The sequence below is a fragment of the Haliotis asinina genome, chromosome 5, assembly GCF_037392515.1.
Source record: "Haliotis asinina isolate JCU_RB_2024 chromosome 5, JCU_Hal_asi_v2, whole genome shotgun sequence".
Classification (NCBI taxonomy): Eukaryota; Metazoa; Mollusca; class Gastropoda; order Lepetellida; family Haliotidae; genus Haliotis; species Haliotis asinina.
Window position 1 is genome coordinate 36410042 of NC_090284.1, and position 24762 is coordinate 36434803.

Consider the following 24762-nt stretch of genomic DNA (forward strand, 5'->3'; position numbering starts at 1 on the left):
TGAACAGTGGCGCCTAGTGTTGGAGATATGCGTAAGATACATCGAGGAACCTGTGTAGAGTTCAGGAGATAAAGCCTTTCTGAGTTCATTTCTGCGCCCTTCGATCTTGTGATTTAAGACTAGCAAATATCATTTAAGGTCGAGCGTGTAAGCCTCTGAAGTCGCAGCAGGGACAGGTTATTATTTGTTTTCACTACCGGTCTGTGTGGCCCTTTACACAAAGCGATCGTAGCGCAAACGTAATCATAACTCCATCCTTTAACATAGACTTACGACAGTCGTAACTCCCATTCTTTAACATAGACTTACGGCAGTCGTAGCGCTACGGTGATTGTAACTCCCATCCTTTAGTATAGACTTACGACAGTCGTAACTTCCATCCTTTAACATAGACGTACGACAGTCGTAGCGCTACGGTGATTGTAACTCCCATCCATTAACATAGACTTACGGCAGTCGTAACTCCCATCCTTTAACATAGACTTACGACAGTCGTAGCGCTACGGTCGCTTTGTGAAAGGTAACGCTGTTTCTATATTGTCGTGGAATCCTCGCTGTAGGACTGGAAAACCTGATAACATTTATAAATCTAGTAAGTCGTAAACGAACCATTCCGATTTTAAGTCCGATTCATCTCCATTCACCTCTTGTTCGCTGATGTCCGATTCTGACAACAGATTTGTTTACAAACAACAGGGTCAGACAGTTCATTCGGAATCGAATATCCCACGGCCATGCCACGATTAAGATTGGCATGGCACTGCCCAGAGTTTGAGTGAGTTTAGCTCAAACTGGACAACTACTAGTATATACCTCAGACTACTTTCACTTTCCACCATGTGATGACATTACACAATTGTGAAAGGCGCGCACACAAATACAGCAAAACATGTTTATTGTACGATGAAATACTAGTACATTCTTCCAGAAGAGTACGCAAAAAATGTTAATGCATGAAGAAAATACTTACGGCTCTGATCAATAACCAGATGAAATTATTAAGATGCCAAATGTAGGGGATTAAAAGAGATGATATCGCTTTCGCAACAAGTACTTATAGTTTGTCAACCAAACATTTGGGACACTCATTCGTTGAATTGCATGCTGGTCTCACCCGTTAGCTGTTACCTTTACTGCGACAACAGCCCGTCACTTGACACCAAAACAAACAAAGCTTTTAATTATAGTTACTTAAGTATATTTTATCCCAAGTAGCCAACAAAAGTTAAAACATTTTCTCTGATCACGTCAAAGGGGGTCATGATATACGTTAATGTCATGTTGTCAGTTGGTCACGGCTATTTTGATGTTATCTGACTAAAAGGGTTTCCCCAAAGATCACAGACTATAATTTATATAAACACGAACACTGACAGCACACAAATTTGTGACGTCAACAGCTGCCCGTTGTCTTATTCATATTCGATTCACGTAACTTTCAGACACATTTAAATACAAGCTAAAACAATTTATATATGCATCACAATACCCAGGCACTCAGCAAGAACTACGGTGTAACATGCAGTGGCGCGTAGACAGCCACAGGCTCCACACAGCGCTGGGTCACAGATTCTCAGTTGTTGACAGTCAGAGATGTCCAAGTAGCAAGTCTTATATTTACAAATATTAAAGGTATAAATAATGTTGAATGTCGAGGTACATCTTCCTCTATACAGTTACACCGACAGACATTCATACAATCCCATACATCCGCCATTCTCTCTTTCCATAGAATGGTGCCTCGATTCGTTAAACTCGATATATCACTGCTAGTGACTTAGTGACATCCGAACATGGCTATACATAAGGTCTATCAGTAAGTCGTTATAACTACATTATCGATGTACGGTGTGTCACATATAACAAAAATGTATTGCCGATTTCAGACACTTTTCATCTGACACATCAGAAGTTCACTTGAAATATACAGTACTTGAGTATCATCGTGCATCATAAATGGATATAAAAATAGAGTATATAGATATATATATATATCAACACATACATACAATATTAAACTGATGATAACTTAAAGTAAAATATAATAAACACGCTTCGCCATGCATACAACACTGTATACAGATTATTGCACTCGTTTCGTTCTGTTGACAATATAGCACGATGACTGACCTGCAGTAGCGTGGACCTTTATAATAGTAAAAGTGCTATTAGAAACAGCTGGCAACACCATAAACACACGAGCTGGTCGTGTGGTGTTCATTCCCATGCAGCGACCCTCAGCTGAGGCACACGTTATCGATTAGTATTGACTAGCCTCCGTCAGCTGGTTCCATAGATGAGATAGTACATGTTATTATTAGGTTATTGTATGATGATAATGATGATGATGATGACATATGGATCATCGTATAGCAACAGCAAGGGGGTTTTCCTTACGTGTATCTGACCAGTACTTCAGTCAATATTGTACATACAACTGTGAGGTAGCACGTGTCAACATTATACGCGCTATTTATCCTGCTGAAGGCACACGCGAGCTATTCAACTATACAGTTACATGCCCTTTGTTGAATAAACTCCTTACAGCGAAGTAACTAATTCTCCCGTGCGCGCATCTCTTGTTGTATCCAGCCATGGGTTATAATGTTTCTCTCTCCTCAACGTTTCTTGCATAAGATTTTCACTGTCGGAAGAATTGCCACTGTCTGGGGGATCTACAGTCGTAAATCTAACATTTTTGGATTTAATACTGGTTTTGTCGGTATCAACATCAACATAATCATCCCTCCCTTGGGAAACATCGTCAGATACGGTGTTCGGATGAGACGTTAGCTCGTCGGGAGCATTTGTTCCTCCAGGGTTGATTCCAGATGTTGATGGTATCGGCGCACGCAGCAGAACGGGTGTATTTCCGCTTTCGACGTCACATCCGTCTCTGTCAGTGGAAGAATCTTCAGTGTCAAACATTTCAATAACCCTGTCCAGCTCCAAACTAGCAAGTTGGTTCCGCAGATCAATTATGTTGGCACTTTTGTGCTCATTGCCCAAAGTAATCACTCTTTCCTGCTCCTCCATGGATGTCACCGACCTCCGTCTCGACCCCAGCATCCTCAGAGAGCTGACAAAAGAATTCACACAAGGTTTTACAGTTCACGGTATCAAAATCAGGTCATATTTTAGGCCAGGAAAACATTCCTGGAAAATGTCCCTAAACGTATTTGTGCCATATACTTAGTACTTATAAGAGTGAGTGTGGGTGAGTGAGTTTAGTTTTCAGCCGCTTGTAGCAATATTCTAACAAAGCACGAACTGGAACACTTGAAATGGGATTCACACATTGTAGGCATGTGGTGGAATTGAACCCTGGTCTTTGGCGTGACGAGCGAAGCTATAACCACGAGGCTATCCAACCGCCCTGATGTCTATAGCAGCATAGGTACTATGGTCATGCCAGGTCATCTGTAACTAATTCAGTGTACCGAACCGGAACACGAGTTTGACAACGTAGCTATAGATTCTCGGTTCAGTCGGTTCACATAGCAAGCTGTGGACAACGGGATAAAATGTTATTCTGTTAACATGAATAATTTCAAAAGAAGATTATAAAGAAACAGAAACACAAGGGGCTCCTTTCACGAAGCAACGTTTACTAAAGTTAACCTTAATCCCAATACTTTAACATTACACCAAGGTTACCTGAATGACTTACGATCACCTTAGCGCTTTGTGAAAGGAGGCCCTGGACGTCTAACTATTAAATAGTTATTGAATGCAAATGCACACTATGGCTCAAATGATTTTTACTTGTTGCAAAGACAAGGATACAAGCATGCATGACGTACACTTCGTTTGAATTACATGTACAACTGTATGTTAGTGTGTATACTATTGAACTTACGTGCACTACAATAGACCCATGGAAAGTGACTATATCTAATGTTTCTTGACTTAGCGTTTACTTACCTCAGTACAGTATCCTGTGTTGCGTCAATAAAATGTTCAATCAGGTTAATTGAATATCTTGACCAAAAACGTCTATAGACATACAACCAATGTTAGTGAAATATACTCATGGAAACCAAGAAATAAATACAGGGACACTTGTAGTATCATGTGTTCCCCTATTCGTTGCAGTGAGTATATAGAATGGGCTAATACGTTATCTGAGCTTTATCAATGAGAACTGTCTTCATGCTTCTGCTTTCATTTCTTAAAGATCGCAATCTATGAAGTGTTGCCATGACATCTGAAGGATGACCAACTTACTCTGCCATTCTGGAGGGACGCAGATGAATCCCGGGAGTGAAGTCTCTGGACGCCGAGTCTTCACTAGCATCTCTGTAACACGGAATGTCTGATGAAAGCAATATGTGTGTATCTTTTCCAACAATCATATGCAAAGGGTGAGAATTAATAAGAAGGACCATCATCCGTTTATCACGGTTGGACCTATCGAACTACAAAGTTTATCATAGACTCACGAACAGTGCTGTGTGGATCATCCCTTCGAACTCGATACCTGTCAAGGTGTTTGAGGTTGCACCACGTTAAAAGTAAGGGTTGATGAACAGTCACGGTTCGTGTCAGTAGTTTTAAAGGGATCTGGCAAATGTATTAAAAGTCACATCACATCTTTCAGTGTAACGTTAGACATGGTACACGGGTAAACGGAGAATGTATGCACATGCCAGTCAGGTTGTTCGCCCTGTAGCTGGGTAAAGCCAGAGTGTGTGAGGTGCCTGGTGGGAGAAATCTATAGCTGTCCGAATCTGAAACATAGTCTTTTCCTTCAAGGAGAGACAAACCCGTCTCTCCCTCAGCAAACCTTTGCCTTCGTGTTAACGTGGCATCCACATGTGGCAACATCTGCCAGTACTCACAGGTCAAGTGGCTCTGCAGTGTCCGAATCCAAGTTGGTCTCATTGAAGCCTTCGTCCACTGCCCTTTCCTCTGTCATCTTCTTCTGCCGTTGCCTGGCAATCTTCGCTTTCTCCTGCTTCTTGTTCCACTCCTCGTACCTAGTGACACACAAGTTAACAGCTTACTACCTAGCACAGTCGGCATTATCTACTTCCTGCAGGTGCTTTGGTCGGAGTTTGCGAATTGTCAGTTGACCCTGATTAGAAGGTTGCTAAGGTATATTATACGCCAAACATATATTTGGACAAACCCACAATGACACGCTTACAGCTTCACACCTCATAGAAGGAGCAAATCTGGTATTGAAACCCACAACGAGCAGTTTTGGCTAGATAATGAACGCAAATCTACATAGTAAAGCAAGAACCTATTTCTCGCCATGTTTTATCCATATAATGAAATATTCGTAAGATGCAGAGTCACGAAAATACGATGTTTTTCATAACTTCAATAGTAGTAATATCGTTTGTGCTTTGAAGCAGCGGCCAAAACTCATCCTGTCCTGACACGATGGAAATGATACCTCACACTCGCTCTAATAGGTTTTTATAAAACATACAACCCATATCCTTGCAGAAACACCGCTTTCATTCAACCAGTCAAGCACAATGTCTTCTCTGAGAACATTTACTCACTGTTTCCATATTTTGATGATGGCGACAACTGCAGCCACGCTGCCTATGAACATGACCCCGGCGATGACAACCATGGCAATCTCGGCTTCACTGATGACGTAGGGTTGCCTCGTAGTGTTGAACCTTGGCGTGAAGGTCGGGGCCAGGGTAACAGTCAACAATCTCAGCACTCCCAACAGCTGATTGATAGCGACCTCGTTGGCCGCCACGAGACTAGAGAGAATGCTTCTATCCGTTAGCAGCGTTGTCTACACAGTGTGATATTTGAACATCCCCAAGTGGTACTATTGGACAACCAAATTTATTTTGTCTTGACCCTTTAATCGAAATAGTATGATCATTCCACTGAGTTACAGCCAGTAAATATTCCAGAAAATCATGCAGCAGAACCTGATCTTAATACACGCAGAACGTTAAAGAAAGGCGTTTAAGAACATGAACAATAACAATCCGTTACCAATCGTTGACATTGTTCCATTTACCAAAGGATGGATGCTACAGTCATTGTAGGTATGCCTCGGTACCATAATTCAAAAGAGTGCTTAGATTTAACAGCTACATGAATATGTATATAATGATATATTGAATAAATACCATAGCTGTCAAGTGAATGTCATGTGCTAGGTTAAGTCACAGCTCACCTCTTGATCTTTTCAAAAGAAACCGCCTTCCCTGTCGTATGGTCAACTGCATGGAAATACACGTCTGACCTGAAACAAATGTCACGTGTTTTAACTTAATGCACTAATAAAACTAACAGAAATGGACTTTTCTGCCAGATCTCAAACCGATTCCAAAGCCGAATAAGCCAATATATTTACGCCGCCTCCATGGGGAGATCATGCTAGGCAGTTTCAGAAATTTAAATGCTGGTCCCACTAAGCGTGAGACTTCTCATATTACATGACTAGTCGAAACATTGAAACGCGATCTCAAACGGAATGTCTTTTTTATTCTCTCACATGAACTACCCAATACCATTATCAGCAAATATATAAGAACTCTCGTAAATCCCCATATCATGTGAGATCTCTGTTGTAAAAACCTCTTATCCAATTACAGACAGCTATAGGCCACAAACGTAAAGACCCATTCACCAACTGGAGTTTTGTTGCCATGTCTTTAACGACTATCAATCACAGCAGCCAGTGTATGCAGGGCCACCCTCAACAGTGACTAGTACTGATATCTGCCAGAGAGTGTTCACAATGATGACATGACTCACTTGGTCAAGACCAGCTTCCCGTTCTCAATGTGTGGCTCCACCATCTCCAGCTGCACATCCAGGCCCAGGATCTGACTTAGATTCCTACCGACAACACATTGAGTGCAACCTAATTTAACTGGACATCAGTAAACATGAAACGTCTTCTGCAGTTATAACAAGTATGGGGATTTAAGGTGCGCAGTTGGATTTATAGAGAACTATGGGATTTGGGGAATCATCAAGGGGAATTTAATTACATGGAAGTTTAAGAGAAATGAACATACTGAAATCAAGAAATAGGATTGTGTCAATCCAAATGGCACAGTGAGTTAAATATAAGAGGAAGGAAATGAAGATTTGAAAGACGTAAAATTAATGTTTCAGTTGGTTTTACAAGGTGTGAGATAACCTCTGACAAAGTCATTGTTATGCTGAATTCATTTGGAACCCTGGTTACGTTTTAATTAGCCGGTTGTCGATGTTACACAAAACATAACATATAAGAGTATATAGCATGTAGGTACTCACGCAATGATGTTGTCCTTGAGTTTGTTAAACTCCGACGGTTGCATATGAGCTACAAGACCAAACCTCTCAGTCTCCTTTATAACTATAATCTGATAAAATAATACACTCTGTTACATTCAGTACATCAAACCTATACAATAAACCTAAAAATACAATAATCTAACCAAATCTTTGTACCCAACAAGTAAACACAATTGCCACTAAGGCAGAATAATAATAACACAACTGTCACTAAATTCATGCGAATTTATAACCGTCAGTTTATCCACAGGTGTCATGAAGACAGGAAGACCTAAATGTAAATAAGTGGGTTGAGTTGTAAACAAAATAAACAACAACCTTAAGTTTCAAGGACGTGGAGTCTCCCTTTCCGTTATTGTCAGTTGCATTGACTGTCAGACTGAATTCCGTTGCGGTTACTGACAACATCTTGACGAGAGACCGAACTGCGCCGGAAGTAGGGTTTACTCCGAACTGCGTTGTGTCCCCGGAAGTAGCTGTGAACAGGATAACGCTGTTAGCCCCTTCATCCGGGTCAACCGCCTGGAAAACGAGAGTAGAATGACATGTTGTTAGTACACGGTCACTGGAACACGAAAAGCGAAACGAAAACTGTCCTGTATAATTACTATTTGTCTCGAACTAAAAAACTTGGTCCCTGTATATTCCTTTTTCGTTCAACAATGGACAACTGGAAATATTTAGGTAGTTCCTTTCAATTTCCACACAACGGTATTTGGTTGTACTATATAAATATTTCATGGAACAGAAACGTATTTTGCTATGATTCGTATAGCATTTGATCCATCTGAGAAAATTGGTCCTTTCCCGCTGTTCGTGGTGGATGCTTGCTAAAGCTCAAGACATCCGGTGTCTCCATTGTGAGTTTTAATTGATACGTGGTTGAACACGTAAGACCCTAGTAATGTGTGGCTTCCATTTCAGTAGCAGGTTTGAATGTGAAACACATACTAGCATGAATACATCTTAGGCTTTGACGGTTTCCTTTTATGAGATGGCCTTGATTTCAGCGGCTGTAAAGAAATTTTAACCACCGAACTTCAGCCACTACATGCCAATACACCCATTGGATGCCCATTACCGTAACCATAACAGTGCCTCACCCTGAGCTGGACCACAAGGTAGTTTGCTGCTGCTGAGCTGGGGATACCGTACACCAGTGTTCCCCCACCGGGGGCCTGGATACGGGGTGGGTTGTCGTTCTTGTCCTCGACTGTAACTATCACTTCTACTATATTGGACTCCGCTGGAAAAAAATATTCTCGTTCATTGATATCGATATTGCATGTACATCAGTGAGAAGATATCACATAGAATGTGTATATTCATGTTTACTATGAAACACTGTACGTCATAAGCTACTCTGCTTTGTTTTATCCTTTAGTTGATGGTCACATCGGAACATCTAGCACGTTATCTGTCTGAATCATAAACAATCAAGAACTGTAAATAGTCAGTAATAATATGTTGCATGATCTGAATATTACGGAAAGATGCACGTTTCACAAGCAAACTGGCACGAATCATGCAAAAGTGTAGACACAGCAAAGACTGTATATCACAGTGAACGAATTGGACAATAGCTGCATACAAGTGATCTTTCACCGTCACTTCTGGCCACACGGAGTGTGACATGTTTCAGATGACGAGTTGTATCTCTTACCTGCACGTTTAGATCTTGTCGTGGAGGGTAACACTATGGCGACCTGTATTTGTAACTTGTATTCTGATGATTGTTCCCGATCCAAAGATTTCACGCATATTACCTCTCCAGTGGAACTGTTGACCACGAAGGCATCTACAAATGAAAGGATGGTCACACAGGTGAGAATGGCCACACTCGAAGTCAAGGTCTGATGGGAAGGTGCGTTGACAAGATTATTGCACACAAATATCGACGTGCATTTACCACGTAAGCACAGAACACGACCGATCCTTGTTTTGTCCTCTTAAGGCAGTGATAACTTTGCAAAAAGCATCGTTGGTAAGACACGGTCGACGATCAAAGTCAAGATAGTTAGAGTGAGAATTTTCGCAATTCTTTTAAAACACAAAAATACAGTTGGAGGTTATTGTAGTAAAACGTTGCACACAAGTACAATTTCAGATAGTTTGCAATCGTAATGTTCTTTGGGAATGGTTTTTCGCTCAGTATTTTCGTTATGTACAAAATACCTCTTGTTCTGATTTCGGGGAAAGCATCTGTTTTGGATTTAATTTCAATGCTTTGTGGGTCTCTATCAAACACCCATGACTGCACAAATGTTTGTCCACTCCATGTAAAGAATAGTCTTACCTGTCTGTGACGTCATGGTATAGGTCACTGGGATACCCTCCAGCTCTGCGGAAGTGTTGAGGTCCAGCAGCTTCACTGGTGGGGTCAAGTTCTCGGGAAGGCTCACGTGATATTCGGGTTTTGGAAATGTCACATCCGGTTTCGTCACAGAGACTAGTACCTGGTGGATATTAATACTTTCTTTTAATGTTCTAAAGAGAGTTTCCTCTACCCTATATACGCCGCAGTATTTCCTGTAAAATTCCCTCTTCCTGTAAACAGCCTCAGCTAAACCCGAGGTCAACAGCATGGACATCGTCTAGTGACGTTGTAGCACGATGACATTTAACCAGGAAACAAATCGTGACTTTCACATCCTGACAAGGATGCCCCTCTGGCATCCTGTCAGACCCTCACCCACTACAGTAGTACGCAATAATCTAGGGCTGCAACGATTTCGTTCGATGCATCGAAAATCGAAATCTGATGTTTTTACTTGTATGAAGAATCGAATCGAAAATTATCTAGGGTCTACTATGGACAGTGAAATCGAATCGATGTCTGAGTGAATCGTTGTAGCCCTACAATAATCAGCTTGGAAAAAAGAACATTCAGACATATTTGTATTTCTGTCATCTCTTGTATACCACAAGGCTGCAATAAAAACGAAAAAAAAATCACTGTCTATAGATGTTACTGGTTTGTAGTATGACAAGGTTCAACAGCCGTCCTGGAATGCATATCACAAGGTCGGATAAACATTCCCGGAACACAATATTGTAAATATCTCTGGAGTCATTTCACTGTATCTGCCGCACAGAACGCAACTCGTTTTGCAAGTAAAGACGGTGTATCAAAATATATCACAAATAACCGTAGACATCTGACCAATTATACCCTGTACCGTACACCTATAAACAAATAAGTGCACGTTTTGACAAACTGAAACATTAAGACTTCTGTCATGACTGTATAATGGCGTCATGCTATTCTCACATATGTTCAGGTGGTAAGTATATTCAACGAAAAAAGTCAAGGATCACCCCAGTTATCACTGTGTTAGTATGTAATAGTGTATATGATGTTCCATATACTACTTTAATACTGCATATTGGGTCCTTAACTTGTTTTGCCGAATATTCATTATGTGTGATACACTGATATATGTCTGTCCAATCCCTAGTCTCACTTCCGTATAAGGTGTGACAGATCACAGTGGTTGATAAACAATTATATATATAAGGTAACTCACATTAGCTATGTCGGTACTTGGGGGAGTTCGTCCATCCGAGGCTGTGACAGTGAGGAGTATATTGCCCTGTGTGACGATATTCCCAGCCACCGTCATTACGCCGGTGTCAGGAACAATATCAAACAGGTTACCATCGTTTCCGGAACTTATCGTGTAGTAGAAGTTACCGTTGCCGGCGTTGAGTGTAAGATTCAGCGGCGTCCCTACAGGGGTTGCTACAGACACAGACACTGTGTAGAAGTCGGGCGTGAACTGAGGCTTGGTGTCGTATGTATCGTTCACGTGGACGGTGATGGTAGTGTTGGAGCTTAGAGAAGGAGTGCCGAGATCTTCGGCCATCACAGTTAAGTCATACACCTCTTTGTGTTCAAAGTCCAGTGAGCGTACAGAGGTCACTTTGCCATCTGTGTAAAGTAGAATACGAATGTACTGAGCAGCAAAAGAAACGCAATTGCTTTTTTTTGCCAAATACATGCAGAAGACATAAAAATAATCGTTTACTTTTATTATATTTCATTTTTTAAACTTTCTTTTGCTGTTCAGTATAGTATATGTCTACAGCGCAACCTTTGAAACTTCATGTACTCATTTATTTGCACTACAGTAACTGCACCGAAATGATGGATGTTACTGACAACAAATAATCCAGAATTAACCCCATCGCACCTATGTAAGTGTACAATGCTTGCTAAAGGACAGACAGAAATGAAAAAATTCTCTCGATATAAGTATTACCTAACGCGTCTATGTGGAAGACATCTGTTCCTGTGTCTGGTTGGAGGAAATAGACCACCCGTCCGTTCAGACCCTCGTCCGGATCTGTGGCCAGGACGTCCACCACCTGGAGAAGTACAGGAAGACGGTAAACAGTGTTTTACAGTAGCATTACGCACCCTCAGCTGAATACATGACCCCCAGAATGATAGCAAAATCTGAAAATGTTTGGAAAGCAACTGTTTTCTATAGAAAAGTATGGACCCTATCACTGTCAAAAACAATTTTTAAACACAAAACCCGCTTTCTTCAAAGATATAAATTACCTCTCACGTAATTAGGTTGATGATAGTCCACTTTAGCTTTGTACGTAGTCCCATTACTCCTTTATGGGTATTAATTCTTAATAGTTCGTGAAAAAATGTTAAGCAGGGAAATATATTTGAGGCGTGGCTTCATTTCCCGGTTAGATAAGATAAGCATGGATAAGTCTTTAGTCCGTTCAGTCTTGGAATAGAATGGAATTATACATAGTTTTTAAAACTGACTCCTCTTTTCAGCTACACAATCCATGTCACATCCACCCGTCCATCTATCCATCCATCCATCCACCAATACACACATACTCACCACTTGACCTGGGGGGTTGTTTTCTGTGATGTACACGATGTAAGGGACGTTGAGGAACGTTGGTGCGTTGTCGTTAATGTCGGAGACAGTGACGATAATTTGTGAGGTGGAATTCAATGGTGTGGAGCCGCCGTCCTTTGCCTGGTTCAAACATGGTTAAAACAATACCACAACAAATTCTTCGATGTCAGTATTTGTACATGGTAATCATGTTTGTATGACAACACAACAACATATGTTTATCTACGCACCATGACAGTCAGGACGTAGGTCGCCTGCGTCTCTCTGTCAAGGGACCCGTTTAGCCGCAGCTGGCCAGATGCTGGATCCAGGATAAATATATCTAAGAGGGAAAAAACGTATTTTAGGCAAGAATCAACCCTCCTAACACCGATAACTTGAGAATGTGGATTTACACGCGTTAAACATTTGAAATAATTAAAATTTAAATATCAATAATTAAAAAAACACAAGGAACTCCATATTCGTACTCTTTGGTAAGTCATATCGTACGATACATTTCTTTCAATTCGGCGGTTTTGTAGCCTAGTGGTTAAAGCATTCGCTCGTTACGCCGAAGACCCGGGTTCGATTCTCCACAGGGGTGCAACGTGTAAAGTCCATGTCTGGTGTCCACCATGCACACTCTGACATACAGTTTATACACTAACAAAAGCTGAGGTAACCGTTATCCTTATACAATCGAATAACCGACGTTAACTAGAATGACGACGTTCCACCGTGTTGTACCTGTTGCAGTTGTGAGGGTATATGTAACCATGCCGTTCACGCCGGCGTCCGAGTCGGTTGCGGTAACCTGAATCAGATTCTGAGAAGTGGCATTCTCGGAAACGGTAACCCTATACACAGGTTGAGAGAAGGCTGGGACGTTGTCGTTCACGTCACTCAACGTCACCATTACCTGCAAAACACCATTTCATGATGAGCCTTGCCATGTGACAGGTCGGGTCGTCAGTATCGTTATATGGTAACTTGGGTCTAGCTCCGTGTCACAGGAGCCTCCTGTCACGAAGCACTAAGGTGATCGTAAGTCACTAAGGTAACCTTAGTGCAGTGTTAAAGAATGGGAGATAAGGTTGACCTTAGTAAAGGTTGCTTTGTGAAAGAAGCCGTCTGTTTGCCTGACTGTAACCACGTACCTTTCAAGTGTGTGCCGTTTTGTGACACCTGCACACATTTCTAAAAGTAATTTAAACGATAATGCCTCCGTTTTGGATAAGGGGCGGTGCGTGAGCGTAGTTGCATATTTATGAAAAGAGGGTACACTCAAAACGGAATTAGCTGCATTAGACAAGAGAAATCAAGGGATTGACTGAGTAACTTACTGTATGTAAAGTAACACCTTGTGTTCCAGGTCCGCGTAAACAAAACCTGTGTGTGCGCACCATGCAGAGCGGTAACATATATGTTTAACTACAAGCAATCGGGTACACTAACCACTGCATAGGCTGTCCTCTCTGGCACCCTCCCATCTCGGACCTGCACAGCGAACGAGTACCGCTGCCTTGCCTCTCTGTCCAGCTTCTCTGTTGTTTTGATAGCACCCTGGTAATCAGACAAAACATCAGTGTGTTAGATACATAATTCACACGCCAGGTGTGGGAAATACCAGGCGTGAGTCGGACAAAAACGTAGATGTATGCACTTCTATAGGGGCAGTTCAAAATACCTTGGTGAGCGAGTTTAGTTTTACATCGCACTCAGCAATATTCCAGCTATATAGCGGCGAGTCTGTAAGTAATCGAGTCTGAAACAGACAATCTAGTGATCAACAGCATAAGCATCGATCTACGCATCTGGGATACGTTGGCGTGTGTCAAGTCAGTCAGCGAGTCTGAAGACCTTTGGTCATCTTGTGCAACATGCATAGGTTGCTGAAGATCTATTTTAACGCGGATCTTACCGGGTCCCTAGGTAAATCCTCGAATCGGTATAAAAGAATATAACGTACGACGTACTGAGTATATGTCACTTTTAGTTGCAGTGCGTCTTTGAGAAGATGACATACCGTGTTAGCGTTAATCTTAAAATGGTCTTCTGCCTGGCCACTTCCGATCATGCTGTAGGTGAAGGTCAGACCGGTTGCGTTTTTGGCACTTGCCACCACGTCACCGACGAGATAATCTGATACGAATAGCATTCATGTTCAAATTAGTTGTAAAACGAAAAGGAAAATACTAGAAAGCGAATGAAGGGGAAAATACACATTATTTCCTCGTGAATACAGAAAAATGCCCCCCACATCGCAGTCTCAGCTTCCGAGGGAGTATCGCAGTTGTTACAATGTTCCAGTCTGGTCAGGGCTGTTTGTCTCACCTGCATTTTCTTCTTCTGGGATTGTGTAGTTGTAGACGTTGTTGCTGAAGGTGGGAGCGCCATCGTTGATTTCCTGAACAGACAAGTGCAAGGTCACGTTGCTGCTTCTCGGCTGTGTCCCATGATCCACTGCGACGATGGTAAGGTCGAAGGTCGCGTTATTTGAGAAATTCCCAGACAAGATTCCCCTCTGGAACAGCCTGTTTATCTCAATTTGTTGTTTTATCCTGACCAGACCGGTCTCAGAGTCTATACTGAACATATCGCTGCCAGTTCCAGTCAGACTAAACGTAACTTCTCCGTTCGGGCCAGCATCATCGTCTCGGACTTGCGGAAGAGCTACGACGGTGCCGACGGGAGACTTCTCAAGGATGTTGGCGTAGATGGCGCTGTTGTTGCAGACGTTGAGATGACAGAACATCGGGTCGTTGTCATTGGCATCGAGAACGCGAACGTTGACGGTAGTTGACGACACACAAGGAGTGGACCCATTGTCTGATGCAAAAGCCTTGAACTCGTAGTCAGCTGTCGTCTCTCGGTCTAAAGTCGCCACGGCTACCAGACTTCCGTTTTCTGTCACTGCAAATGTCCCTAGGGCAACTGTGGAACGACAATTTTATCGAGTTAAAAGAATCTTCACACTTGACTGACTGATTTAAATGGCAGTCACTGTGATATTAGTTAGTCAATGAAGACGACGTAGAAGTCCTACTGGTTATGTTCGAATCCCACAAAGTCTTGTTATACCTGTAACTGATGAATCGTGACGTCATATCCTTTACAGTTACAGGGTTGTCCATGATGAAAGTTATGAAAGTAAGACCTAACAGTGTACATAGTCGTTCACTTGATAAACAACGATAAACAACGATTTAATGCTAAAATGTAAATTAAATGTTTTACCCCACAATTTAGATAGATATTATTCTAAAAACGTCATCAGATGGATCACACAACCAGCACCACAGCCAATGCTGTGTGCTACAGACCTCGCACGCAATCATCTTTGGTGCGTCTAGCATACTGGGTTGGCTTTCATGTTCACATGTTTCACGAATATGCGTAGCAAATGCAGAATTTTCAATTTGTCTGTTAAAATCTAAAACTTATTACAAAAAATAATAAACTAGTGGTACCATTTTTGACTCACCCATGTGAGAGGTTTTCAGAATTTGTAATTTCAGGGGTAACTCTTTAACGTCAACATATGAGATGACATTTCGCACGAAATGCTTTAATTTTGGACTTTAACAAATTTGAATCTAGAATGTAGACACTCTGTCATAAACAACTGAATTGTCAGATCTAAAAATTGACCGTAATGGAACAACGTTAACAGTTTGAAATAATTCAATATAAGAAATAAACTGGTGAAATCCCAAAACAAGTCACATTTATTCACATTTGATTTCATATACCTGTATCGTTTGTGAAGAAGTAAACTTCTCCGTTAACACCAACGTCGGCATCAGTCGCCTGCAGCGCGCCGACAGTGATATTCACACCCTGGTCCTCCATGATGTGAAAGTTAACGTTAGGAGGCGTGAAGACCGGGCAGTTGTCGTTGGCGTCGGTCACGGTGATGTTGACAGTGGTGTAGCCTTTGTGTACGCCGTCAGAGACGGACACATTCAAGCTGTATTCGCTGGTCAGCTCCCTGTCCAGTCCACCAGCGACCCTGATCGTACCTTGAAAGATTAATATTTTATATTGGTAAATTTTCCATAACATACTCACGTTTTACAAAGACGTTCCATAGGCAATACCCACACTACTTTCCTACTAGGAAAGGCGCTGGTCCATTTAAAGGGCATGTCAATGAAAGACCACCAATAGTTTCGTTTTTGACAGTTTTCCTCACTTTACAGTTTACTTTTCTATACGAAAATGTCGATCCCTTGTCCGTACCACGTTAAGAGATGACACTTGTTGTTGCCCTGTCTGATGTTCGGTGTTGAGGAAATGAAACTATTATAGGACGGTTGTAGTCAATATCATGAGTCTGAGTGTAAAGAGTATCCATGTTAGAAGTTGTGACCATCACAATTAAACCAGCAAAGACATAACCAGAAACATACATACAAACCCGGACATCCACATTGGCTTGTACGTCGATATATACCAGCAATAATCTACAACGTCTGGGTGTTGTTGCACAAAGCGTGACCGTGAGGTGACCGTAATTACCATACCTGAACATCGGCTTAAGGTAGTCTAAGCGCTAAGGGTGTTTTGTACTACAGCACTCACATAAACGTATCCAAAATTATGCAATAGTCGGAGAAGATAATAAGTTGGTAAAGCCAAGATGTCCATTTCGACCAAACCAAACATCTAACGAAACAAAATGCTATCGTACCATTACGGGAGTCTTTTATGTAAAATCTTGCCTCGGCCCCACTAACGATATTGTATGTGAGCGTAGTGCCAACGTCGCTATCAGTAGCCACGACCTCGCCGACGCTGAACGACAACGGTGCTGCCTCCGACACACTGAAGATGTAGTGAGGACGACCAAAGACTGGAGTGACATCGTTGACGTCGGTGACTGTTACAGTAAAGTTTGTGACGGTGTGTCTGCCATTGCCGTCATCGTCCACTGCAGCGACCTTGGGATTCCAATACCATAGAATTATCGGAGATGGTGTCTAAGGCTGGCACTAGTAGTAGTAGTAGTAGTAGTAGTAGTAGTAGTAGTAGTAGTAGTAGTAGTAGTAGTAGTTAAAGTAAAGTAACACCATTAATATCTTACCTTTGAGGGAAATCGTATTTCATATGCCTATATAAGTTATAATAAGTAATCAAATCTTTGAACACGATGTTAACCGTAGATCACAAATCACATGAACATTAAGGCCCCGTAATCTGACTCTTTCCCCAAACGAGGAACCCAAAGATATGTCTTTGCCTTCTACAATGTTACCTCCAGTTGATACTCTTGTGTTTTCTCCCTGTCAATGTTGTCGGTGTCGTTCCGGTAGTAGACGAACACCGTCCCATTGGCGCCATCTATTCTAAAGGGAACGCCTGTCGTCTCCAACTCATATCTGATCCCTGCTGTGCCATTACTACCGCTGTCGGGGTCAGTGGCTGACAGTCCCTGCACCTGTACCAACCAACAGACATACAGGATTAGACACAACACTAAAGAAATAGCATGTATATAACCAATAGTAAGCATTGACAATATTAAACAAATAACATGTATGTAACCTGTAATAAGGACTGACAATAGTAAACAAATATCATGTATATAACCAATAATAGGGACTGGCAACAGTAAACAAATACCATGTATATAACTAATAATAAGGACTGACAATAGTAAACAAATATCATGTATATAACCAAGAATAAGGAGTCATAATCTATAACCCGACCGTCATATTAAAGTTCCAAGTGTATGATAAATTGGCTCAAATACCACCCAAATTGTTTCCCGTTTTACAATTACTGTGTTCATAAAAAGGCATGTGTTTGGTGAACTCTCGTTTGTTGTCAAAGCGGCAATAAAATCACAAAATTCTCCTCCGGTCCTGTCAGATAGGTGAACTAGATTACAACATATTACTTCGTTTATTATTATTATTCTTAAATCGGACAATGCTCACATAAACAGCAGTGTATATTTTGTCATACCATTGTAACCAGAGTGTTGTTAACGGAATTCTCGACCACGCTGCCAGTGTAGTCGTTGTTCAGAAACGTGGGACTGTTGTCGTTGATGTCCGTCACGTGCACATATACTATGCAGGTGCTCTGAAGAACACCAAAAGTAAGTTAAGGTTTAACATTATTTCTACAATCTGAAAAATGCCCATTCATCTTTCGTTATCATCAATAACAAACTAGCCACCATGTAACTATACACGCACTAATTCAAATGTTGTACTGCCAAACTTCACAAGAATGCTCCCGAACCTAAACCAATGAAAATCAATTACACTTATGATTAGTATAAATACATCCATATAAAGTCTCATAAATATCATTTTTAAACATCCTGTTACCGATAACTGACGTTCGAGGCCATCGTCCTTGACTTGCAGCGTCAGTTGAATGATTCGGTCACTTCCGGTCAAAGTGCTCCCAGGCTCCTCTCGGTCCAGTGCCCGGTCAACAACCAACACACCCTGCAGAAGGAAATTTACAGACATGGAATCTAGGCAAAGTTGGTATGCGAAAAATTCAAACATATATGTATAATGAGGAACCAGACCTTTGAATTATAGGGACATAATAACTGTACATAATGTACAGTTCCGCTGAACACACTCTGAACATTACCTAGGAACAATGAAACCCCACTTCCCCTTACTTCTGTGGTAAAGCCCATGTACGATGATATAGGAATTTGCCGGACAATCACAATAAAAACGCATTTTCTGATGATTTTACGGCGTGAATCTAGTTTGTTCTTGGACGTACCTGTTTCCCGTTTGGCTGAATGCTGAAAGCGTTGTTGGAATTCCCACCAATAATGCTGAAGGTCAGCTGACTGTTGACGCCGAGGTCAAGATCAACTGCAGACACTGACGTGGTTGTGTTTACTCCACCGATCCCTGCACACAAGCGAAATGAGGAAGAATTGTTTCTTTTCAGTGGAATGATTGGCTTTGTGTTTTTCTGTTTTCAGATACTTTCTTCCTAATGTTACGTACCTTCCTCCACCTCGAAGATGTAGCTGGTGTTATCAAACCTTGGCGTGTTGTCGTTGACGTCACTGAGAATGATGTTGAGGACCATGGTGTTCTGAAGCAAATTCAATAAAACACTTGTCACATCCCTAATCTGAAAGTGAGTGAGAATGCCTTTACGCATTTTGTTCCTCACCGATTTCGTTCAAATTTGAAATGTATGTTAATCATAACACGTGATACTATTAGATTAACGTCTAGATTTTTGTTCTAAAACATATTTTTTTTTAAATCACTGTAGTTTTACGCCGCTTAAAAGAACATCATGAGGGACACTAGAAATGGGCTTGACACTTTGTATCCATATAGGGAATCGAACCCGGGTCTTCAGCGTGACGAGCGAACGCTTTCACCGTCACTAAATATCTGAGTTACATATGATACAACAAGCACAGGTAAAGGATCTCGAATGTTAAGTACAGTCACTTTCAAATTCAGGATGAACAATTTCAAGATCCTCAGATACATGGTAATATAAGGCAGGTATTTACATTTCTTCCTCCGGAGTCCCGTACTACCAAATCAAGAACGTAGCTGGAAACAGTCTCACGGTCCAGGTGGCGAGTCACAGTTACCTCCCCTGAATATTCGTTAACCGCAAATGGATCTGACGGGGAAAAACATGTTTTTAATTACCTCACGTCACCTGAACACAAAGAGCACTTGCATTGGTAGGGAACTTGACTGGATTTGAATTTTGAAACAGAAACTCTATACAGAAACAGAGACCTCTATACCTAGAAAATCAATATTACAAGGGAGTTGAATTAAAATTTACTAACATTAGATCCAAATCCGATTCACTGACCAAACTGGGTGAATCATACACCGTAAGCTATATTTGGGGATTGGGAGTTATCAGTGACAATGAATGAAATTTCCGTTACATCAATTTCGTATTCACAATTCTGTGACATTTGACCAGTTCGTGGAAATAGATACGTGCTGTTCTTTTCGCAGACACAGCAGCACATGCTTTATGATGAAAGAGGATAAACCCTCACTCTGTAGTATTTTTGCACTTTTTATGGGGCTATTTGTCACAATGAAACGATTATTTATCAAAGACTCTAGCTGTCATATCGCAAAGTTTAAGTCGCAAAAATCACATTGTCAAAGATTCCACTCTCGCTGCAATCAGCTTTCCCTACCAGTGACTTGGCAAATAAAGAGATCCATATCGTCTTCAAATAGGGAGACACTACCTATGTTTGCACTGGTCAGCCAGTAGGTCAGTCGGCCGTAGTCGATACTGTCCTCATCGGAAGCGTTAACTTTAGTGATTACTTCACCAACGCCAGTATCCTGTGGTAAAAACAATTTGAAATTTGACTAGAGAAATGTATTTTAATAACCAATGACAATCGGATGTTTTCTCGGTGTTTTTGCTATGTGTTTCTTGACGAATCATTTTACACTAAACTGTGTCAGTAACAATAAGTCTTTCAAATTTATACGGAATTAAACTCGCTTCCAAAAGTATTTGCAACAAAAAATCAAGAAAACCAAACGAAAATACTCCAACGGTTACTTCAACATACTGCACCGACCCGACATAAGTAAACCTTTAAGAATGTTCGAACTTCGACGGCCCGCAGATTTGGTAACCATGGTGGCATGTATGGGTCCGATATGTTTCTTGTGGGAGTATCTATACACGCAGCGTCACAGACTTAAAACTGGTCTTACCTCTGGAATGGTAAGGTTCAGCACAGCAATATCAAAGTGAGGGCTGTTGTCATTGACGTCTTTAACCTCTACGACAACGGTAGTGGATACATTGTTGCTTTCATCAGATGCTATAATCTGTGGAAAATATAGTGTGTTCTGATAATCACAAGACCATGTGACAAGACCACAAGACATGGATTAAATAATGTCTATCCTTTTTCGAGATTTTAATTCGTCGTGATTTTATAACCTTTCGTGTAAATAAATTCTCACCTGGAATGTATATTTGTCACTGAGTGATTCCGGCATCGTTTCTCTGTCGACTTCCCTTGCCAGTGTCAAGGAGCCAGTTGTAGTGTTAACAGTAAAACTACCGTTAGACGTGTCAGTAGTGGTGTTGATCGTGTAGCGAAGCTGAAAACAACACTGTGTGACATCAAGAGCTCAACATTTTCCCAAACCAGAGAGTTGCTGTTCACAAAGTTTGCGGGTGCTACTGTTTCCGATTCAGGTAACAGCGCATGTTTGTGACACAGGTATTAAGTTTGTGTACAACTTGTGAGGAAAAGTTACTGGATTATTTTGTTTCTACTTCGCTTTCCTAAGATCTTGCGCCGTGGGTATTACAATAAACATTAGGCTACATACAAAATTAAATGTTTCTCGGGCACATTGTTTGCGAAAGTATCAAATGTTTGATAGAAAAAAGTGACGAGGGAAGAACATTTTTTTTATTTCATTTCTCTCAGAAATACAACATGGAATGTTTAGCATGTGTTACTGAGTTCTAGAGTCACACTCGTTTTTTCAGACACTCATTCTTACAGCGGACAAATGGATGATCGGGACGTGACAAACTATTTTTAAAAGGAAAAAAAACAACATTGCTACGCGCACAAATTATTTTGGCGCGTCCATGCCCGAGAAACATTTCCCTTCTTTGTTTAGCCTTAAGTAAATGGCTGTGAGCATGCATCGATTCTGAGTCTAAAATCTAGAATGGCCGAGCCAGTTGTAATCTGATTTCATTCAACTATGCAAGGCCTTGATATAATACTGCTCTGGGTACATGACGATCACCACAGTCATGACTGACCAAAGACATTTGTACAAAATATTTCCAGATGCGCCAACTCTTACCACCGAGTTCTCATCCTCATCCTGGGCCATTACAACAAGGGGCCCCGTTCCACCCCTCCTCGACACTGTGTCCCCAGGGGTAGCCGACTCTAGTATCTCTCCGTCATACTCGAACAGGGGGAACCTGGGGACGCTGTCCTGTACGTCAACCACCTTCACCACGACCTATACGACATGCAGTGCATGAATAAAATGCGAGTCTTTAATGTATGTAAAATTAAAGAATTCACTTTACCAAAATGTATTAACTACGTAACGAATGCTCATTGTGAATAAATGAGATTAGTAGAAAAACTGATTCAGTCGATGTTCTGGGTGTATTTTGCATTGGCGGATCCAGGGAGGGGGTTCATGGGATTCGAACTCCTCCTTCCCCCTTCAAGTTATAGAACATCGGCCGAAGATACACGCAAGTGCCCCAAACGACTAAGATGAAAGATCTAACAGTGTTGTACTTTCACCATTCCAGGAAACAATGACACAAGTACCTGCGTCTGGGCCTGTTCAGTTCCGTTCCCCGCGACAACCAACAGGGCATAGCGTTCTGTCGTCTCCCTGTCCAGACTCTCCGCCACAGTTATCACACCCTGACAGTCACAAAACAGTATCAGCTTCCTATATCAAATTGTCATTAAGGCAGATGATCCGACTCATAAATTTGTAATTAAAGTGATGAATAATTCCTTACGTAACTCAACAAAACACACAAAGTTTAAGCCGGTACGAGGGTTCCTGTGTAGATTCTGGGTACAACTGCGTTGCTGTTGTCACAATACCACTGGTATTGAGTGCACGTGGTTACACATCTGTACTAGTGTGTTAAACTGCTCTGGTTACACAGACGTCTGTTCATACTATCCGACACTAGGGTATCTGGTCCTGGCTCGATCGTTCACTAGACTCCTCTAAGGGGCACCTGTAATTCTGCTGTGCATCGACAGAAACAACATGAGCGTACTGTTAGTGGCAAAGGGATTCATTAAGAGTTGATGATGTAAACTGAATTTGCAAAATCTGCATCAGATATATAACAACTTCTTCAGTGATAACATTATGAAGACCTCACAAACTATCTGATGACTGAGAACTGACTACCATTTAACTTACTGTACGCGTATTGATGGAGAATTTCTTCTCTGTGTTCCCATCAGTGATGTTGTAAGTGACATCGCCGTCGCTGACGGTGGTGTTGAGGTCAGCCACGACGTAACCAACCATTGCATCCTCCTTCACATTCTTCAGGAGGAAAGCAGGGCAGAAGAACAACGTTGGATAACTGGTCACTACAATGGTCAACGCTGCCTGTGTGCACAGGTCAGGGTAGTCAACGTTACAAGCTTCTAATCCTAGCACATAAGACCCTTCGATTAGAGAAGGGTCGGCGACTGTTAACGTTCCCGTTGAGTTGGCCAGCGAGAAGACATGGGTATCATTCAGAAGACGGTACACCACTTCCGATGGACTGTTGGTTATGGAGGTGATGTCTCTTGAGAATGCCGTAAGCCTTGATTTGTTGCAGGAGTTTGTCTTTACCATGTATACAACAGGGAGTGGCAATGGCCATTGGGGGGCTTCGGGAATATCAAGCACAGTTATAACAACAGTGCTTGTACTACTCTTTGGAGAATACGAGCTGTCCGTTGCTTGAACCATTAGCGTATAGCTGTGTTTATGTTCATAATCAAGGCTTTTTAGTAGCGATATCTCTCCAGAGGAGGAGCCCACTGAAAACACCCCGTCATTATTCCCAGATATGAAGGAATACCTAATGTCACCTGAAGATCCCCTGTCGACATCGTACGCTGCCAGTTTACCGACCATTGCATCTATGGAGGCATTCTCGAACACACTGAATATAAACTCGGTCTTGTTGAACACAGGGGCGTTGTTGCTGTCTATGATGACAACGGTTAAAGAATCATCAGAGAATTTGGGAGGAATTCCATGATCACTAACGTGAATTCCTATGTTATAGTTATCCTGAACGCTGCGGTCAAATTCTTCATCAACAATGAGGACACCGGTGGAGGCGTTGATAGCAAACTTGCCGTCCGTCCTGGTCAGCCAGTAGGTAAATCCGGAGTTGGATACGTCAGCATCAGAGGCGTTGACGTCGGCTATCACCTGACCGACCACGGCGTTCTCAGGCACAGAGATGTTTCTTGGACCTATGGTCAGGACCGGGATGTTGTCGTTGACATCCAAGATGGTGATTCTTGCCACAGCCTCAGCCACTCTAGCGCCATCTGTCACTGTCACGTTGGCAACGATGACGTTAGTGCCACTATCAGCGTCCAGGGTGCCGTCAACAGACAATGTGCCATCTCTACTGACAGTTATACCTTGGGCGGAAGTCATGATTCCGAACTGTAAATGGCCATTGGGTGTGTCAACATCATGGGCTGTCAACTGAAATGTACAAATTGAACCCATCTGTCAACACAACTAAAGGACCACTTAACAGTTCGCGCTTGATCAACCTTCATAATACTATCGGGAAAACTGCGAACGTGTAAAAGTGTACAATGAAGAAAACAATATTTAATTATCAATAATGAGAGAATATCTTTAACATTATATATGAACTCCCTGACTTGGATGTTATATGTTATCGTACCAGAGTTATCAATGCTCATAATGTCAACCACTGGACTGTCTGGCTCTGATAGGATTGATTACTGACCACCGTCATATAGCTGAGTGCGGCATTTAACAAACATGAAAAAATCAAAAACATTACACAAACATCCTTTGCTGAAAACCAATAACAATAG

General features: G+C 41.7%; 1 protein-coding gene across 1 annotated transcript in view; it reads right to left on the reverse strand.

Annotated features, from left to right (window-relative positions):
• Positions 1-1181: 1181 nt before the first annotated feature.
• The window catches only part of LOC137284228 (protocadherin Fat 4-like), a 44304-nt gene continuing 20723 nt past the window's right edge, over positions 1182-24762 (reverse strand). The window contains exons 31-63 of the mRNA XM_067815960.1: positions 23096-24397; positions 22477-22575; positions 21989-22153; positions 21122-21262; positions 20867-20983; positions 20383-20482; positions 19669-19784; positions 19142-19232; positions 18909-19042; positions 18491-18613; positions 18120-18239; positions 17404-17586; positions 16840-17089; positions 15899-16168; positions 14481-15080; positions 14173-14288; positions 13602-13709; positions 12894-13065; positions 12395-12486; positions 12144-12284; positions 11535-11640; positions 10800-11203; positions 9569-9728; positions 8936-9070; positions 8376-8518; positions 7591-7794; positions 7252-7340; positions 6742-6825; positions 6158-6226; positions 5517-5729; positions 4842-4979; positions 4228-4299; positions 1182-3079 (exon numbers count right to left, since the gene is read on the reverse strand). Coding sequence (XP_067672061.1) covers positions 2542-3079; positions 4228-4299; positions 4842-4979; positions 5517-5729; positions 6158-6226; positions 6742-6825; positions 7252-7340; positions 7591-7794; positions 8376-8518; positions 8936-9070; positions 9569-9728; positions 10800-11203; positions 11535-11640; positions 12144-12284; positions 12395-12486; positions 12894-13065; positions 13602-13709; positions 14173-14288; positions 14481-15080; positions 15899-16168; positions 16840-17089; positions 17404-17586; positions 18120-18239; positions 18491-18613; positions 18909-19042; positions 19142-19232; positions 19669-19784; positions 20383-20482; positions 20867-20983; positions 21122-21262; positions 21989-22153; positions 22477-22575; positions 23096-24397 — 6795 coding nt within the window. The 3' untranslated portion in view covers positions 1182-2541. The remainder of the gene's footprint in view (positions 3080-4227; positions 4300-4841; positions 4980-5516; positions 5730-6157; positions 6227-6741; positions 6826-7251; positions 7341-7590; positions 7795-8375; positions 8519-8935; positions 9071-9568; positions 9729-10799; positions 11204-11534; positions 11641-12143; positions 12285-12394; positions 12487-12893; positions 13066-13601; positions 13710-14172; positions 14289-14480; positions 15081-15898; positions 16169-16839; positions 17090-17403; positions 17587-18119; positions 18240-18490; positions 18614-18908; positions 19043-19141; positions 19233-19668; positions 19785-20382; positions 20483-20866; positions 20984-21121; positions 21263-21988; positions 22154-22476; positions 22576-23095; positions 24398-24762) is intronic.